Source organism: Monodelphis domestica, chromosome 5, assembly GCF_027887165.1.
Source record: "Monodelphis domestica isolate mMonDom1 chromosome 5, mMonDom1.pri, whole genome shotgun sequence".
Taxonomy (NCBI): domain Eukaryota; kingdom Metazoa; phylum Chordata; class Mammalia; order Didelphimorphia; family Didelphidae; genus Monodelphis; species Monodelphis domestica.
The window spans coordinates 141,202,337-141,222,372 of record NC_077231.1 but is presented as its reverse complement, the minus strand read 5'-3'; the positions used below and the strand labels follow the sequence as shown (position 1 = coordinate 141,222,372).

The following is a 20,036-nucleotide window of genomic DNA, read 5'->3' as shown; positions in this document are numbered from 1 at the left end:
TTAGAGAGAAAAAGCTTTGAAGCTGTCATTTGGGGGAATGAGACAAGAAATCAATAACAGCTGCCCAAGATTACCAGACTTCACTGAGGTGACTCCCTGTGGTTTTCAATGACAGACTTCATTTGGCATTCAGTTGGAGATCATAAATTTACAGTAGCTAAAATTCACAGGAATTTCTCCAAGAACTTTTTTCTGGGATCAAGAGTGGGAAAAGCACAGTAATAGAGGATTAGCAGGTTAGGAACAGGAAAGTTCAAAAGAATGAGGTAGCCAGTGAATCCACGAAGCAACTGGCCATGGCCGGATATGAAGACAAGGGACAGCAAGAGGAAATATTAGAAATTTGGGAGGGTTCTAAGGACCAGAGAGAAAAATGAGGGTGAGGAACAAACTCAATGTGAAGTGAGGGGGCAGAAGAGGTAAGGAGATTGGGCATGGAAAGTTGACTTTTTCCTACTGTCAGTATCTTTGAAGTATGGCATTTCTTTGTGATAATGAAGTTTGAGCTGTAACCATGCTAATAGACTGCTAAAGCAAGATGAAGATTAGGGGCCCTAAGATTGATAATAAGGTGTACTCCCCAAGGAAGGATCATGCGGTCAGAATGTTGGACAAGTCACCAGGGTAAAAGCCTCAGAGGTGACCTACTGAAATTCAGTAAATTCTGTGAGGCTTCTCTGGGGTTTTCATATCCTTACATTCATATCCTCTCACAGATATACAAGAAGACAGGCAGTCTGAGAAGGCCTGAACAGATCACTATGTGCATACTTGGAGAAGACTGCCACAAGAGATAACAAACCCATTGAGAAGAATCCTTTTCATCCCCAATTATGCACACATAGGCTGATTGGCCACAAGACCTTCAGCTCTAGCTCCTGGAACCTACCTTTGCTTGACTTGGGGCCATTTCCATCCCAAGCCCTATTCCAGGGAAGCCTAGAAATTAGCTCTTCTTTTCTTGTTATGAGGAAATTGGATTTATTGTTCCTGTGGTATTCAAAGGAGACGTATCTTCATTATCTTTATGAGGAATGGACTGAGAAATGGATGCCTCAGATAAGGCTTTTGAAGTTTGGTTGCAAGTGGGGATTCTTCCATTTGTTACATTTCTATGCCCAGAATCTAGTGTAATATCTGGAGCAAAGGAGATGCTTAATGAATGCTTGTTGATTGATGAATCCAGATCTTGCAAAACAGATTCTGCCTTTCAGTTTTTCACGTTTCTTCCCCATCTCTCCTATCAAAAATAGTATAAATCTTTAATACTGACCTGTATAAGATGATCAGCTTTGGAAAAATTGAGAGTTGGGAGGTCAAATTGTGAAGTAGTTGGTGGCTCCAGTTTTCCTCTTCTATTCTCTTTGTGTCATCTCCACCTTAATTTGCTCCTTCCACCTTTAGTATCTAGTTCCTCTCAAAATGTGCATTTAGAAAAACATGCACAATTCATTCACACTAGAATGTAAAAGACAGATAACCATCCAAAATGTTATTTCTGCAGAGCTCTACATTGTAATAAGTATGAAACTTCAAGAAATGAAACATGATGGAACTTCAGGCATTAGTAAACAGGTTAGGGAGAGAGAGAGAGCTATGTTTTGGGGGTACAAGGGCTTTCCTGATGCTCCTGAAACCTTGGTATAAGTCATTCCCTAAACCTACTCTCACAGGAGGCCAGTTATGGCTACTTGTCAAAGTTTAGTCATTCATTTGTGAGTGATCCACTTCTTGGACCTCATGAGGTACTATTTTAATTCCAAGCTGATTGCTTCTGCCTCATCATCTTTTAGCTAACGGCAGCACTTCAAATCTTTTTTCGTCTCAGGACCCCTTTACACACTTAAAAAAGTTATTGGGGGTCCCAAAGAACTTTTGTTTATGTGGGTTATAGTCATAGATGTTTATCATATTAGAAATTTAAAATATTTATTAGCTAGTTTAAAATAACTATAATAAACCCATTCCATATTAATGTTCATAATAAAACATAAACATTACTATATTTTTTCAAAACAAGAAAATTTAGTGAAGAGTGGCATTGTTTTACATATTTTTTTTGGAAATATTATCTGCCTTAATAGAAATCAGTTGGATTTTCATTGATTGCTTCTGTTGCAATCTATTGTTTGGGTTAAAGTGTATGAAGAAAACCTGGCTGTATACAGATGTATAATTGGGAAGGAGAGGAATAGGTAAATAATATTTTTTATCGTTAGGAAAATTGTTTTGACCATGGTGACTCATTGGAAGGGCATCAGGAAATCCCAGGAGTTTATAGACTATACTTGGAGAACTATAGGCTTAAGGAATGAAACCATCATTGATATTAGCCTAAGAAAAACACATTTAATAGCTTATATCTTATAATGTATTTCATGCCAAGCAAAATTGATCTGAAGATTACCCACTCTTTAGAATTATTTCTATATCACTTTTTTTTTCTCCTCGTCATTAGTAGGAAAAGCAAGAATTTACCACGGATGTAAATAAGAATCTTATGATCGTAGAGCTAAACTTAGAAGGGATTTAGGAGGTCATTTAGCTACCCTCTCACTTGACAGATGAATAACTAAGGCTCAGATTCAGGGACTTGCTCAAGTAGATGTAGACTTAGAAGTTATCAGAAGCAGCATTCAAATTTCTATCCCCGGATCCCAAAGAGTCTACATAGTAAATATAAAAGCATAATTATTTCTCTAGTAAATCTAGAAGCTTATTAGAAAAGATCAGTCAAAGGATAACACTCTGATGGGCATGTCCACAGGCACAGACATCAATGGAGCTCTGCAGAAAGGCATTGAACTGCTTAATGGCCACATAGCCGACAATGACATTGATGCCAGGAGTGTGTCTCTCATTGTCTTCCTAACGGATGGGAAGGCCACAGTGGGAGAGACCCAGTCAAGTAAAATCCTCAGCAACACAAAAGAAGCTGCCCAGGGTCGGGTCTGCATCTTCACCATTGGCATTGGAAATGATGTTGACTTCAAACTGTTGGAGAAGCTGTCCCTGGAGAACTGTGGCATGACCCGGCACGTGCAGGAGGAGGACAACGCCAAGGAGCAGCTGATTGGGTCAGTTCCTTCCTGCTTTCTATATGAGGGAGGGGGCATGGATCAAGGGGTTGCATCTGATGAGCATCTCAGTGATTAGGATCCTTACTCGGACTGGACTTTGAGGACTGTGAGAAACTATAATTTCATGAGAAAATTGAGACTTTTCACATTTTTAACATACCTTATCTTTTTTTTTTAACCCTTACTTTTGGCCTTAGAATCAATTTTATGTATTGATTATAAGACAGAGAGTAGTAAAGGCTAGGCAATGGGGGCTAAGTGACTTACCCAGGGGCACACAGCTAAGAAGTGTCTGAGGCCACATTTGAACCCAGAACCTCCCATCTCCAGACCTAGCTTTCCATCCACTGAGCCACCTAGCTGCCTACCTTGCCAACACTTAGGGATAGGTAGGTCAGGAATTATCTCTGTTTTACGTATGAGGATAGTAAAATCAACCAACCAACCAACCAAACAAAAAATCGGTAAAGAGGCAATAATATAATAATAATGACATACATTTAAAAACAATGAAAAATAAATGATTTGCCATTTCTGTTTGTCATAAAACACTTATTGAGAGAGAGACAGAGCGATACACACACACACACAGAGAAATAGAGAGAGAAAGAGAGAAAAAAAGAGAGAGAGAGAACGAACTGTGACCCTGGCCTCTTCTGCTTTTCCTAAGATATCATTTTGTTAAAAGTAGGATGGCATGATGGAGAGAGATCTGGTCTTTGAATCAAGAAGAGCTGGGTTCAAGTTCTACCATTGATAGTAACTAGCTTTGCGTTCCTGAGCGAGTTCTAACTTCTAAATACCCATCACATTTAGATTCTGAGACTATGGGTTGCCCTGGGCAGCTCTTTATTGCCCTTGGCCATCTCTCTAAGTTGTAGAGAAAGTGTTGATCTGCAATGGTAAATGGAGTTTTCTTTTCTAGAATTTCCCTTTCCTTATACATATATATGTATACATGCATGTACACATACATAAATGTGTGTCTAGATGGACAGGTGGTACAGTGGATAGGGCATTTGGCCTAGAATCAGGAATATTTCTGTTCACATGTAGTCTCAGACACTAGTGGCATGACCTTGGGAAAGTGCTTTGGTTTCCTCATCTGTAAAATGGGGATAATATGTTTTTGATAGACTTGGGAACTCTAAGCAATGCATTGGTCAGACATGATTTCAGAGAACCAGGAGTGAGCTTTGCCATTCATCTTTTCACAGAGAAGTTTTAGATTTAGGATGCAGAATGAAATACACATTTTTAGACATGAATAAAGTTGGAATTTTGTTTAACTATGATTATTTATTTCAAGGGTTTGGGCTTTTGCTTCTTTTAAATTGGGGTAGAAGGGAGAAAAAATATATGCCAAATTGCCCTCCAGAATGGTTGAATCAGTTCACAACTCCACCAACAATATATTAGTGTCCCAATTTTGCCATGTTGCAAATATTTGTTTTAAACCACACTAGCATATCCTCTTTAGTTCTGTAGCATTCATAGGTTAATGGAAAGAACATCGTTTGGAGTCAGAGTCAATTTAAGAAGCATTTGTTAAGTATATTCTCCATGTTAGGCATCATGCAAGGCCAGCTAGCTGGCACAGTGGATAGACAGAGTGCCAGGTGTAGGGGAATTTAGATGGGTGACTGGGATTTTACTTAACCTAGTCTAGAGGGATGATCTCTCAGGCTCAGAGAGCTAAACGGCCTCTCTGTCCAAGGCCACTATGACTCCACTTAAACGATAACAGGTTTTTATTATAGGTTGTTGATTAGGGCGGGCTAAGATATGTGGGCTGAGGATTTCCCTCATACTAATAAACACTATCTTTATCTCACCATCTGACTTCGCAAAAAGTCACTTCTGTCTTCAGGAAGGCTGAGGCAACACTCTCTTCCTCTCTGCCTCAATTCTCCCCGTCTAATCTGAACTAACCTAGGCTAAGCCCACATAGAATATAGTCTCTGGAGAAAGTTATAGATTATAACTGAGTCAGGTGCCAGGTGTGAACTAGTCCACCTTGATGAGGCCAAAGCCCACCAAGGCAAACTGAGCAGTTCAGGTCACTGTCACTTGAAATTCCTGCTTGAGACTTCTCCAGACATGGTATCAGAGTATAGGATCAAAAAGATATTGAAAAATGATCAAAAATGTTGATCAAAAAGATCAAAAAGACAGGAACAGGTTGGAAGTCAATAGGAGGAAAGAGCTGGGTTTTGGAGATGTTTTCTTCTCCAGAGTCTCAACCCAAACTCCCCCATGGCAGTTACTTTCCTCAGAATTCTAACCCTGGATTCTGAGGGCTTCTCCTGCACTTCCTGGTTCCCTTCATTCCATCAACTCTGTCTCTTCCTCTGGTTCATTATTTCCTTCCAAAACCCCCTTCAACATGGGCCTTGACTTAGGAAGACATGAATTCAGAATTGGCCTCAGACACTTACTGGTTGTGTGGCCCTAGTCAAGTCACTTAACTGTGCTTGCCTCAGTTTCCTCATCTATAAAATGAGCTGGAGAAGGCAATGACAAACCACTCCAGTATCTTTGCCAAGAAAACCCCCAGATGGAGTCAGAAAGAGTTAGACATGACTGAAATGCCTGAACAATATCAAAAGCGCATTGTGCTAGGTCCTGGAGACAAATCCAAGAGCAAGACAGTTAGTGCTTTCAATGAACTGACATTTTACTGGGGGAGGATACATGTTCACAGAAATACATACATAATATTCATTATATATTACATAATACATAATATGGATTACACAAATGCAAGATGCGTACAGAATAAATTCTAAGTGATTTGGAGTGCAGGGCTCTACTAACCAGGGGAATCAGGAAAGGCTTTTGGAAGTAGGTGATCTTTGAGTTAATCCTTGAAGAAAGCTAGAGGTTGCAAGCAAAAGAAATGAGAAAGGAGTGCATTACTAGTAGGACAGACAGTTTATACAAGAGATCAAATATATAAAGAAGTAAAAAGAGATCATTATGGCTGGAATGAAAAGACATGAGGGGGATTAATGTAAAGTATCCTAGAAAAAGAGTCTGGAGACATATCAGAAAGGGTTTTAAATGCAAACCAGAGGAATTTATATTTTATTTTAGTGGCAATAGGGAGCCATCAAGCTTCTGGAACAGGGGAGTGACATAGTCAGACCTATGTTTTAACAATGTCTATTTTTCACCTGTTGGGGGGAGAGAGGAAGGGGGGAGAGAGTGAAGGAGAGGAGGAGAGAGAGAAGGAGAGGGGGAGAGAGAGAGAGAGAGGGAGAGGAGAACAATTAGAAGACATTGCAAAAGTCCAAAAAAGACATGATGGAAATCTGAAGGGCAGTGGCTGTATGAGTGATAGAAGGGACTGGATGGGAGAGATGTCGGGGAGGGAGAAATACCAAGACTTAGTACTTGATAAAATGTGATAGGTGACAGAGAAGGATAACTACAATGCTGAGAACTTCAGTGATTGAGAGAATATTGGCATTCTCAAACCAAACAGAAATTAGGAGGAAGGATTGATGTGGGGAAAGATGACGAGTTCCATTATGAGCCTGTTGGAATGCTTATGGGACATCCAGGTGGCTATGTAGTTTTAAATAATCAGGGTGAGAACTCAAAAAAGAGACGAAGTCTGGATTTGTAGATCTAGCATGGAGCTGATAGCTGACTCCATAGGAGCTTATGAGATCACCAAGAAAATGACTGCCTTTCTCAATGATAGCTGTAGGTCTAGGCTGTTAGTAAGACTGGTGGTCTGGAGGGCATTGATGACTCCCAAGATTCTTGGGTTCAGGGTTCTAGACTAACCCCATGGAAGTCTGAGGGGAGATAATGGTCTAGGTGGTGGTTATTATTTTGATTTGCCTGGCACATGCTGCCTCACATATCTCCCTCAGAATGCCTTGCTGCTAGAGTTCATTTGTTTGCCTTGTTAGTGGTAGGTCAAGAAGGAGAAGGACTAAAAAAGACCATCAAATATAGCAGAAAAGAGATCAATGGGGACCATGGATAAACCACTTAAATTGAGTGTGAGGGATAGAAGCCAAATTGCCAGGAATTGAGAAGTGAGTAGGAGGTGAGAAAGTACAGACAATGAATATAAACAGATTTTTTCCTAGAAGTTTGGCTATGAAAGGGGGGAAAGATATAGAATGATGGCTTGAGAGAATGGGAGGGTCAAATGAAGATTTTGTTTTTGTTTTATATTAAGGGATACATGCAATAGAGAAGGAGTCAGTGAAGTAGCCAGAGGCTGAAAATTACAGAGAGGGCGTTGTAAATGCTGCTTTCATTTCCAGAGAGACAGGAAGAAATGGAAACAAGGCACAAATAGAGAGGTTTTATCACTAGCAGGGATAAAAGAGACCTCATTATTCAAGACGGTCTGAGTTTGTCTTATTAGCAGTTTGACCTTGGGTAAATTCTGTCTTCTGACTTTTGGCTTTCTTATCAGTAATATGGGGTTGGTGATACTTGTACTACTGTTTCAGGTTGTAGTGAACATTAGTGTAGTCAAGGATGTTAGTGTATGAGTTTTCTAGTGTTTAATTTTGTTGGAAAGTCTGGAGTAAGTTCATAGGATTCAGCAAAAAACAATTTCCAGGCTAACAAGATTTTTCTCCTTAATAAAATCCATCATCTGCTTTGATCTAACTGGCTAGTGAAGAGGGAGCAGCATGGGTTATTTCTAGTACCTTTTCCTCATAATAAAAAAGGGATAGTTTTAATTTTTTTTTACCAAATTTTCTTTTAATAAATTATGAACTTTACAAACAATATGATATTTCCTTGTACAAAGAATAAAAAAGTAGGATTAGATATGAAACTGTGAATCTCTGTTTTATATGGATTAAAAAAGGATGATATACTGAATTTAACATAGTGGAGGTACCCAGATATGGTAGTATCCAGTTTCTTTGCATCTCCTTCAGCACTTCCTTCTGCTCTCATATATGCATTTTATAAATATTTCATTGATATTCTTTTCTCTTTTCTTTTTTTTATCACTCTCACTACTCTGCTTTCCCCCCAAAGTCTCTCTTCTAAAAATAAAAGCCCTGCTTTGTAACAAATAAGTACAATCAAACAAAAGAAATTCACACATTGGTCATATCTGATAAGGTATGCTTCATTCTTCACCCACAGTCTGTCACCTCTCTTCAAAGAGATGGGAAACATGATTCATTCTCTTTTTTCAGATCTCATGGCTGGTCATTACACTGATGAGAGTTAAGACTTATGAAGTTGTTTCCCTTTAGAATGTTATAACGGTTGTGTAGATTGTTCTGGTTCTGCCCATTTCATTCTTTTTTGGTTCATCCAAGTCTTACCACATTTCTTTACAACTATCCCTTTTCTAATTTCTAATGGAGGAAGGTGAGCAGGGGAGATTCCCCCCCCCCCTAAAAACTAATTTGTTTTTTAAAGTGTTAACAAGAAAAAAAGAGAAAAAGAAAAACAGCATGGAACAGAAGACAAGTCCCATGGTAGTAGGTGGGGAGGGGGTTGTTTTTGTTTCTTCTGGAATTGAGTGGTTAGTGTTTTATAGTCACCCAAAAATTTTTAAAAGGTCCCCTAAGCCCATTCCTGTAGTGATACCCACAACCAAAAATAAGAGACCAGAGGAAAAGAGAAAGGTGGAGGAGGAAAAGGAGGATGAAAAGACCAGTTCAGACTGGGTTCCACTTTCCTCTGTGTGGTGTGTGTGCTTTGGGACCACTGAGAGAACAAAAGACTACTCCTCTCTACCAGCACAGGGTGGAAGGAAATAGCAAGGGACTGGAACCCTTTATACTATAAGGAATAGTTGAAGGAATTTGGTATTTTTTAGGATAGAGATGTGGTATACAAGCTGCCTTTTAATCTTTGAAAGGTTGTCATGAAGAAAAAGTCTTGGACATTCTGTGTGACACCAAAAGGCAGAACTACGAGGATCAGTGGACAGATATTATAGAGGGGCAGATTTTGGTTCAAAAAGAGGAAGAACATTCTAACAAATAGAACAGTTCAACAGTTCAATAATGGAATAAGTACCAATTGATGTGTAAGATCATTCAGGGATGGTACAGTAGAAAGATCTAGAGGAGCTAGAGCTAGAGGACCTCCATTTAAATCCTGCTTCCTTGTTTTCTCCCTATGTGACATTGGGTAAACCACTTAACCACTCTATGTCATGTCTTCATTTGTAAAGTGGAAGGTGGGATTAAATGTCTTCTATTTTTCCTTTTTTACTCAATATCTATGATTCTGTGAAGTAGCAGGGGCATTTATGCATCAAGCAGAGAGTTAGACTAGATGACATCTATGGCCTTTGGCTATAAGGTTGTATGATTTCTTTTGCATTAAATAGTTCCATTCTCTTGACTTTGCTGGCTATGAGGTTTAGGATCTTACCTTCCCACTGTGCTATTCTACTCCAGGTTCTACGATGAGATCAGAACGCCTCTACTCTCTGATATCCGAATTGACTATCCACCTGGCACTGTTGAGCATGTCACCAAAACTCTTTTCCCTAATTACTTCAATGGGTCTGAAATCATCATTGCTGGGAAACTGGTTGACAGTCATTTGGACAATCTGCATGTGGAAGTCACAGCCAGCAACAGTAAGAAATTTGTGGTTCTGAAGACAGATGTGCCTGTTGGGTCCCAAAGCACAGGGAATGATGTCACAGGGATTTCTACTCCAAAGGGCCAGGATGCTGACCGAAACTATATTGAGCGGCTCTGGAGTTACCTAACCATTAAGGAGCTACTGACTTCATGGCTGAAGAGTAATGATGAGCAAGAGAAAAAACATTTGATGGAGAAGGCTCGGGCTCTTGCAGTGAATTACCAGTTCCTCACCCCTTTCACTTCCTTGGAAGTAAAAGAATTGGCATCTGAAGCAACTCAGATGGCAGTGAAAGAAGTCTATGGAAGTTCTGCAGCAATGGGTCCTGGGATAGTGATGCAAAACTTGCATGGAAAGAACATGCCATCAGGTAATGAGACTCCAATGGCATTAAAAAAATTGTTTACTTAGAATTTATATCTTCTTTTATCAATGCTAGAATTATTTCTTTAAGAGCCTGCTAAGATTTCCATTTTTTTCTTACTATTAATTTCAATTTATCTTATGTTTAGCTCAAATTATTAAAATAAGTTTGACAGTTTCTGGACTTGGGCTGTGCCAGCTTATAACTTTCGCAAAGTGTTTGGGAAGAGTTACATTTAGCTTAAGAGAGAAGCTTATCCTATTATTATTTGATACATCAATAATTATTTTTTTTTAAATATATTTTATTTGATCATTTCCAAGCATTATTCGTTAAAGACATAGATCATTTTCTTTTCCTCCCCCCCCCACCCCCCATAGCTGACGCGTAAGTCCACTGGGCATTAGATGTTTTCTTGATTTGAACCCATTGCTTTGTTGATAGTATTTGCATTAGAGTGTTCATTTAGAGTCTATCCTCTGTCATGTCCCCTCAACCTCTGTATTCAGGCAGTTGCTTTTCCTCGGTATTTCCACTCCCATAGTTTATCCTTTGCTTATGAATGGTGTTTTTTTCTCCTGGGTCCCTGCAAGTTGTTCAGGGACATTCCACCGCCACTAATGGAGAAGTCCATTACGTTCGATTATACCACAGTGTATTAGTCTCTGTGTACAATGTTCTCCTGGTTCTGCTCCTCTCGCTCTGCATCACTTCCTGGAGGTTGTTCCAGTCTCCATGGAACTTCTCCACTTTATTATTCCTTTTAGCACAATAGTACTCCATCACCAACATATACCACAGTTTGTTCAGCCATTCCCCAATTGATGGACATCCCCTCATTTTCCAGTTTTGGGCCACCACAAAGAGCGCAGCTATGAATATTTTTGTACAAGTCTTTTTGTCCATTATCTCTTTGGGGTACAGACCCAGCAGTGCTATGGCTGGGTCAAAGGGTAGATATTCTTTTAGCACCCTTTGGGCATAGTTCCAAATTGCCCTCCAGAATGGTTGGATCAGTTCACAGCTCCACCAGCAATGAATTAATGTCCCTACTTTGCCACATCCCCTCCAGCATTCATTACTTTCCTTTGCTGTTATGTTAGCCAATCTGCTAGGTGTGAGGTGATACCTCAGAGTTGTTTTGATTTGCATCTCTCTGATTATAAGAGATGTAGAACACTTCTTCATGTGCTTGTTAATAGTTTTGATTTCTTTATCTGAGAACTGCCTATCCATTTCCCTTGCCCATTTATCAATTGGAGAATGGCTTGATTTTGTGTACAATTGATTTAGCTCTTTATAAATATGAGTAATTAAACCTTTGTCAGAGGTTTCTATGAAGATTTTTTCCCAATTTGTTGTTTCCCTTCTGATTTTAGTTATATTGGTTTTGTTTGTACAAAAGCTTTTTAGTTTGATGTAGTCAAAATTATTTATTTTACATTTTGTGATTCTTTCTATATCTTGCTTGGTTTTAAAGCCTTTCCCCTCCCAAAGGTCTGACATGTATACTATTCTGTGTTTACCCAATTTACTTATGGTTTCCTTCTTTATGTTTAAGTCACTCACCCATTTTGAATTTATCTTGGTGTAGGGTGTGAGGTGTTGATCTATTCCTAGTCTCTCCCACACTGTCTTCCAATTTTCCCAGCAGTTTTTATCGAATAGTGGATTTTTGTCCCAAAAGCTGGGATCTTTGGGTTTATCGTATACTGTCTTGCTGAGGTCGCTTTCCCCCAGTCTATTCCACTGATCTTCCTTTCTGTTTCTTAGCCAGTACCAAATTGTTTTGATGACTGCTGCTTTGTAATATAGTTTTAGGTCAGGGACTGCAAGGCCCCCCTCATATGTGTTTTTTTTTCATTATTTCCCTGGATATCCTTGATCTTTTGTTCTTCCAAATGAACTTTGTTATGGTTTTTTCTAAATCAGTGAAGAAGTATTTTGGTAGTTCAATGGGTATGGCACTAAATAGATAAATAAGTTTGGGTAGGATGGTCATTTTTATTATATTGGCTCGTCCTATCCATGAGCAGTTAATGTTTTTCCATTTGTTCAAGTCTAGTTTTAGTTGTGTGGCGAGTGTTTTGTAGTTGTGTTCATATAGTTCCTGTGTTTGTCTTGGGAGGTAGATTCCTAGGTATTTTATTTTGTCTAAGGTGATTTTGAATGGGATTTCTCTTTCTAGTTCTTGCTGCTGAGCTGTGTTGGAGATATATAGAAAAGCTGATGATTTATGTGGGTTTATTTTGTATCCTGCAACTTTGCTAAAGTTGTTGATTATTTCAATTAGCTTTTTGGTTGAATCTCTAGGATTCTTTAAGTAGACCATCATGTCATCCGCAAAGAGTGATAACTTGGTCTCCTCCTTGCCTATTTTGATGCCTTCAATTCCTTTATCTTCTCTAATTGCTACTGCTAGTGTTTCTAGTACAATGTCAAATAGTAGAGGTGATAATGGGCATCCTTGTTTCACTCCTGATCTTATTGGGAATGCATCTAGTTTATCCCCATTGCAGATGATATTAGCTGTTGGTTTTAGATATATACTGTTTATTATTTTTAGGAATGACCCTTCTATTCCTATGCTTTCTAGTGTTTTTAATAGGAATGGGTGTTGTATTTTATCAAAGGCTTTTTCTGCATCTATTGAAATAATCATGTGATTCTTGCTAGTTTGCTTGTTGATGTGGTCAATTATGTGGATGGTTTTCCTAATGTTGAACCAGCCCTGCATCCCTGGTATGAATCCTACTTGATCATGGTGAATGATCCTTCTGATCACTTGCTGGAGTCTTTTTGCTAGTATCCTATTTAAGATTTTTGCATCTATATTCATTAGGGAGATTGGCCTATAGTTTTCTTTCTCTGTTTTTGACCTGCCTGGTTTTGGAATCAGTACCATGTTTGTGTCGTAAAAGGAGTTTGGTAGAACTCCCTCTTTGCTTATTATGTCAAATAGTTTGTATAGTATTGGGATTAACTGTTCTCTGAATGTTTGATAGAATTCACAGGTGAATCCATCAGGCCCTGGGGACTTTTTCTTAGGAAGTTCTTTGATGGCTTGTTGGATTTCAATTTCTGATATGGGATTATTTAGGAATTCTATTTCCTCTTCTGTTAGTCTAGGCAGTTTGTATTTTTGTATATATTCATCCATTTCTCCTAAATTGGTGTATTTATTGCCATATAATTGGGCAAAGTAATTTCTAATGATTGCCTTAATTTCCTCCTCATTGGAGGTGCTGTCCCCCTTTTCATCTTTAATGCTGTGAATTTGCTTTTCTTCCTTCCTTTTTTTAACTAGATTGACCAGTACCTTGTCTATTTTGTTTGTTTTTTCAAAGTACCAGCTTCTTGTCTCATTTATTAAATCAATAGTTCTATCACTTTCGATTTTATTAATTTCTCCCTTAATTTTTAGGATTTCTAATTTGGTTTTCTGCTGGGGGTTTTTAATTTGATCGCTTTCCAGTTTTTTCATTTGCATTTCCAATTGATTGATCTCTGCTCTCCCTTGTTTGTTAATATAAGCATTCAGGGATATGAATTTACCTCTGATTACCGCTTTGGCTGCATCCCAAAAGGTTTGAAAGGATGTTTCGCCATTGTCATTTTCCTCGATGAAATTATTAATTGTTTCTATGATTTCTTCTTTAACTAAACGGTTTTGGAGTATCATATTGTTTAATTTCCAATTGGTTTTAGATTTGGTTTTCCATGTACCATTACTAATCATTATTTTTATTGCCTTGTGATCTGAGAAGGCTGCATTCATTATTTCTGCTTTTCTGCATTTGTGTGCTATGTTTCTGTGACCTAATGTATGGTCAATTTTTGTGAATGTGCCATGTGGTGCTGAGAAGAAGGTGTATTCCTTTTTATCCCTATTTATTTTTCTCCATATGTCTATTAATTCTAATTTTTCTAAGATTTCATTCACTTCTTTTACCTCTTTCTTATTTATTTTTTGATTTGATTTATCTAAATTTGATAATGGTTGGTTTAAGTCTCCCACTAGTATGGTTTTATTGTCTATTTCTTCCTTCAATTCTCCTAGTTTCTCCATTAGAAATTTGGGTGCTATATTATTTGGTGCATACATATTGATTAATGATATTTCCTCATTGTCTATAGTCCCTTTTAACAAAATATAATTACCTTCCCTATCCCTTTTGATCAGGTCTATTTTTGCATTGGCTTTATCAGATATCATGATTACCACTCCTGCCTTCTTTCTATCAGTTGAAGCCCAGAAGGTCTTACTCCATCCTTTAATTCTGACCTTGTGGGTGTCAACCTGCCTCATGTGTGTTTCTTGAAGACAACATATGGTAGGGTTTTGGATTCTAATCCATTCTGCTATTCGTCTACGTTTTATGGGTGAGTTCATCCCATTCACGTTCAAAGTTATGATTGTCATTTGTGGACTCCCTGGCATTTTGATTGCCTTCCCTAATTCTAACCTTTTCTTCTTCGGCTCTACCTTTTAGTCCAGTGATTTACTTTGAAACAGTCCCCCTTGTCCCCTCCCTTGATGTTTCCCTTTTTAGTCCCTCCCTTTTTGTTCCCTCCCCCTCCACCCTCTCTTTTTCCTCCCTTTTTGTTCTCCCTCTCCCCCTCCCCCCCTTGGTTTTCCCTTCTCCTTACCCTTGTTGGGTAAGATAGAATTCAAGATCCCAATGGATCTGGATGTTTTTCCCTCTCAGAGCTGATTTCCCTGAGATTGAGGTTTAAGTAACCCCCCCTCTCTTCCTCTCCTTCTTATAGGAGTTTTCTTCCCCTCCCCTTCCCATGTGAATCTTTGTGTGAGAATGATTATTCTATTTGGTCTTTCTTTACCCCCTATTTATACATTACATTTTCCCCACATGTTAGTATACATAGGTTGATATAAATGTAGTCCTTATAGAAGAGAGTTTGAGTAAAAGAAGAAGATAACATTTTCCCCTTTCCTTAATATTTACCTTTTCAGGTATTCCTTGCTCTTTGATTTTCGGTATCAAACTTTCCACAGAGCTCTGGTCTTTTCTTTGCAAAAAGTTGGAAGTCTTCTATTTTGTTGAATGCCCATACTTTCCCTTGGAAGTATATAGTCAGTTTTGCTGGGTAGCTGATTCTTGGTTGGAGACCCAGCTCTCTTGCCTTTCTGAAGATCATGTTCCATGCCTTACAATCATTCAGAGTAGAACTTGCAAGGTCTTGGGTGACCCTGATTGGCATTCCTTTATATCTAAATTGTCTTTTTCTGGCTTCCTGTAGGATTTTTTCTTTTGTTTGATAGCTTTGGAATTTGGCAATTACATTCCTGGGAGTTGTCTTTTGGGGGTTTAGTGTAGAAGGTGTTCTGTGAGCTCTGTCAGTGGCTGTATTGCCCCCTTGTTCTAGAATCTCTGGGCAATTTTCTTTGATTATATCTTGTATCACCATGTCCAGTTTGGTGTTTATTTCTGGCTTTTCTGGGAGTCCAATTATTCTTAAATTATCCCTTCTCCCCCTATTTTCCAGATCTATCACCTTGTCGGTGAGATATTTTATGTTCTCTTCTAATTTCTTGGTATTTTGGCTTTGCTTTATTGATTCTTGCTCTTTTACACGATCGTTGTCTTCCAGCTGCCTGATTCTGGCCTTTAAAGCCTGGTTTTCTTTTACAGTTTGGTCAAACTGGTTTTGTAGATGCGTGAATTTCTTTTGCATTATTTCCAACTTTTCCTCCCAGAAGGCTTCCATCTTTTTGGTCATTTCTGATTCAAATTCTTCATAGGTTTGTGGAGAGTTTCCATTTCCTTTGGAAGGTTTTGGAGCATTTTCTTTTATATTATCTTCTGTCTGCTCTGTATTTTGTATTTTGGCTCCATAGAATATGTCCAAAGTCGCCCCTTTCTTCTTATTTTTCTTGGTATTTTGGGGCTTCTGTGGTTCTGTGGAGTTTGCCATTTCTGAATGTGGAGGATTAGTTTTTCTTGTCTCTGTCTGGTGTTCAGAGGCTTTAGTCCTGGGCAGATAGTTCTATGAGCTTTCCCTGGGTTAAACTGAATATGCCTCACTGGAACTGGAATGGAAGGGTTGGACCACGAGGCCACACTCTCCCCCCGGCTCGCTTTCTGGAAGTTGCCTTCAGAATCACTGGCCGTGAGGCTGTTTCGTCAGCCTGCGGGGGGATGGGCTGCAGCTTTCCCAAGCTCCGGGCAAGGACTTTCACTGAGACTTGGATAGCAGGATCCAGCCCGTGAGGCTGTCTTGCCCGCCCTGAGGGTTGCTGTTGTTTCCACCAGCTCTCTGCAGCGGAAGCCCCAGGCAGTAACTTTCACCGGGACTGTAGAAGGCCCTGAGGGTTCTGCTCTCTGAGCCCGGCTGGGCTGCGGCTTCCGGGAGCCTTGGACTCTGCGCTCCTACCCCTGAGGTCCGAGTGATCTCGGGTTCTGGCTTTTAAGGGGAGCCGTACCTTTTGATCCGGGTCCAGGTCCAGGAGGAGGGTTCCCAGGGTCTGTGCTGTTGATCGTTTTGAATTTCGGCGCCTTAGGAGCTTATCGTTTGAGATCGGTCGGGAAGGGTTTTCAGGAGATCTGAGCTTTAGCTTTCTCTAAGCCGCCATCTTAACCGGAAGTCAATAATTATTTTTAAATACATCAGAACAATTTAAAAAATGAATAAAAAACCAACCAAAACCAACAATGCTTTGGGATCACTGAGAGAACAATGCTTTAAATTGTGTTCCTGAACAAATGGGTGTGTATTTACTCTCTACAAATAACAAGCAGAAAAGTCAGATCTGGAGTGCCTAGGAAATTCCTCTTTCCCTTACTCTGCTGTAACTCAATCTAGCAACAAATCAAACATTTATTAAGCTCCTACAATGTGCCAATAATTGCGTTATACACTGGAGATAACAAGATAAAAATGAAAAAGTTTTTGTCCCCAGGAAGCTTATATTCTAACAGGGAGACAACATTATGGCTTATGGTCATATGTAAAACAAATAAAAGGCAGATAAAAAGGTAATCTTGAAAGATAACCTATCAGCTGCTATAGGTGGGATGGAGAGGAACATGCAGAAGATGGCACTTGTGAAGTCAGTCTTGAAGGGAGCCAAGGGTTCCCATGATACAGAGTGAAGAGGAAGAGAATAAGGAATAGGGGACAGTTAGTGCAAAGAAACAGAGATGGAGATGGAATGCCATGTGTGAGGAGCAATAAACTGGCCATTTTGACTGGGCTGTAGAATTCACAGAGGGGAGGAATGCTGAAGAAGACTGGAAAAGTGGTATGTTGTTAAGATGTGAAGAATTTTAAAACAAAATGTTTTCAATACAGAGGTGTTTATACATCATCTCAGAGGTAAAGGGGAGGCAAGGCAAGTCAACAAACATTTCCGAAGGGTCTTCTTTGTGCCAAATATTGTGCTTATCCCAAAGAAAGGACAAAACCAAAAACCCTTGCCTAAATGGGGAAGATAACAGCAACTATGTACAAACAAAACTCTCTCTCTCCCTCCCTCCCTCCCTCCTTCCTTCTCTCTCTCTCTCTCTCTCTTTCTCTCTCTCTCTCTCTGTCTCTCTCTCTCTCTGTCTCTCTCTCTCTCTCTCTCTCTCTCTCTGTCTCTGTCTCTCTCTCTCTCTGTCTGTCTCTGTATCTCTCTCTCTGTCTCTGTCTCTCTCTCTCTCTGTCTGTCTCTGTCTCCCCCCCTCTCCATCTTCCCCCTCTTCCTTCCCCTCTCCTGTCTTTTTATTTCTCCCTCAATCTCTCTCTCTCTGGTTAGTGTCAATGGATGGCAAAGTCCATTGTGGGGAGTAAGGTATATGAAGACTGAGAAGGCAGGGAAGGGGATAAAAAGCTATGAAGGTTTGGAATGCCAAATAGAGGATTTCTGATTTGATCCTAAAAGAGATTGGGAGTCATTAAAATTTACTGAGATTTGGCTTTAAGGATTTCTGCCTCAGAAGGTACACACCAAGGCTTGAAACGTAAAAGTTTTATTTTTATTATCAGGTTATTCCATATAGCATATTTATTTCTTATTTATGTATGTATGTATGGGTAGTGGTAAGGGGGAAATGAAAAATTTATAACTGTACTTATGGAAAAACCACTTTGCCAAGAACATGAAGAAGGCTTAGGATGGAACTTTAGAGTAGGGGGAAATAAAAGTTTCCATCACTGGTATTGTTATGTTTTGGGGTTTGTAAATTCAGAAAGGAAAGAGATAATAGGTATTTTTGAACCCTTTATATTAAATAATCAACAAGAGTATATTAGGGGCATCTAGGTAACTTAGTGGATTGAAAGCCAGGCCTAGAGATGGGAGGTCCTGAGTTTAGATCTGGGGAGACACTTCCTAGCTGTGTGAACCTGGGAAAGTCATTTACTTCCCATTGCCTAGTCTTTACTGCTCCTCTATCTTAGAACCAATAGGCAATATTAATTTTAAGGCATAAGGTAAGAGTTCATTTTTTAAAAGAGTATATAAAGTGTTTTCTTTGTGCCAAATGCTGTTTATACAAAGACAAAAGTATAACAATCTTTGCCCTCCAGGAGCTGGATCATTGTATTAGTGCAGACATTCTATTAAAAATAATGTGTTGTTTAGACATTTTTCAGTTTTGTCTGACTCTTCATGACACATTTGGTTTTTTCTTGGTAAAGATCTTGGAATGGTTTACCATTTCTCTCTTCAATTCATTTTGCAGATGAGGAAACTAAGGCAAACAAAGTTAAGTGACTTGCCCTGGGTCACATAGCTAGTTAAATATCTGAGGCCAGATTTGAACTCAGGAAGATAAATCTTCTTCACTTATAGAATGCCCTGGCATTCTATCCAGGGTGCCACTTGGCTACCCCACATAAAAAAATACAGTAGGGTCCTCTATCTATGGGGAATACATTCCAAAACCTACCACAGATGGCTGAAACAATGGATATAAGCAAATACCTCTCTCTTCATCTTCTCCTTCTCCTTGATTCTGCCCCTCAGCCCAGGATCAGCCCCCTACATCCCCAAAAAAGTGAAAATGGAATTGGAGAGACCTCCCTGGGGGCAGACTTAGGCTTCAAGTGGACTTCGAAAGCTTCAGGGGTTTCCTGTGTTTCAAGTTGACCTGGGATAGTTGAAACCTCAGAAATTGAAACTACAGATAAAGAAGCCCTGCTGTATTTAGCCAAGGTCAGAGATGACCAAAACTTGAGCCAAATCAGAGAACCAAGGAAGTACTATATGCTTATATGTCTGGGTCTTTTCCTAACCTACCCTACAAAGATGCATCATCTCAATGAGTTGAACAACACACACTCTTGAAGCTAGGTGAAAGATGACAACAATGAGATGCCACTTTAGCAAAGCATGGAAGTCCCTTATATGAGTTTGTACCAACAAAAATCACATAATTTTAAGAAGATTTAAACCAAGTTGTATAAAGAACATTATTTCATGCCATCAAAGCCATGTGACAGATCCAGAGAAAATTACTTTTGTGAATGACATTTTTATTATAGCCCCATGACAGGGACCTGGATCTCAGTAGCTTTAAGAAAGATAGAGTTTAGATGCTATGATGTCCAGAGAGCCAGACAGAAATGAGGAAATAAGCCAATTGATTTCTCTAAAGAATGTTTTTGAAATAATATGGTGTGATTTGGTGCTTAAAATAATCTTTATTTCCTTAAAGTCATAATGATTTTGTTGAGTTTCTTTGGGAAATACAACTCACCTAAGCCCGTGAATCATCAGAGCATTCATCACCATTGGATAATCCCTCTTCTTATAGTTAGTTTTCATTCAACCCAGGATCGTGTAGAAAGAAGTCCAAGAGAGTAAGATGGGGGAAAATGATGCTTGTTAGGGAGATGCTTTGAGAAGGGAAAGAGTTTGGATAACATGCTTGAAGGTTTTCATCTTTAATTTCTAAAAATTAATATATTAATTTAATTGATTAATTTAAAATTAATACATCTATATGAGGTGAGATACAACCAAAATACAATGGTAAATTTTTACT

General features: G+C 39.0%; 1 protein-coding gene across 2 annotated transcripts in view; it reads left to right on the top strand.

Annotated features, from left to right (window-relative positions):
* ITIH5 (inter-alpha-trypsin inhibitor heavy chain 5) overlaps positions 1–20,036 on the top strand; it is a 103,245-nt gene that overhangs the window by 64,660 nt on the left and 18,549 nt on the right. For both annotated transcript variants that reach the window (XM_003342007.4, XM_056799434.1), the window contains exons 9-10: positions 2,768–3,077; positions 9,488–10,050. In XM_003342007.4, the coding sequence (XP_003342055.2) occupies positions 2,768–3,077; positions 9,488–10,050 (873 nt within the window). The remainder of the gene's footprint in view (positions 1–2,767; positions 3,078–9,487; positions 10,051–20,036) is intronic.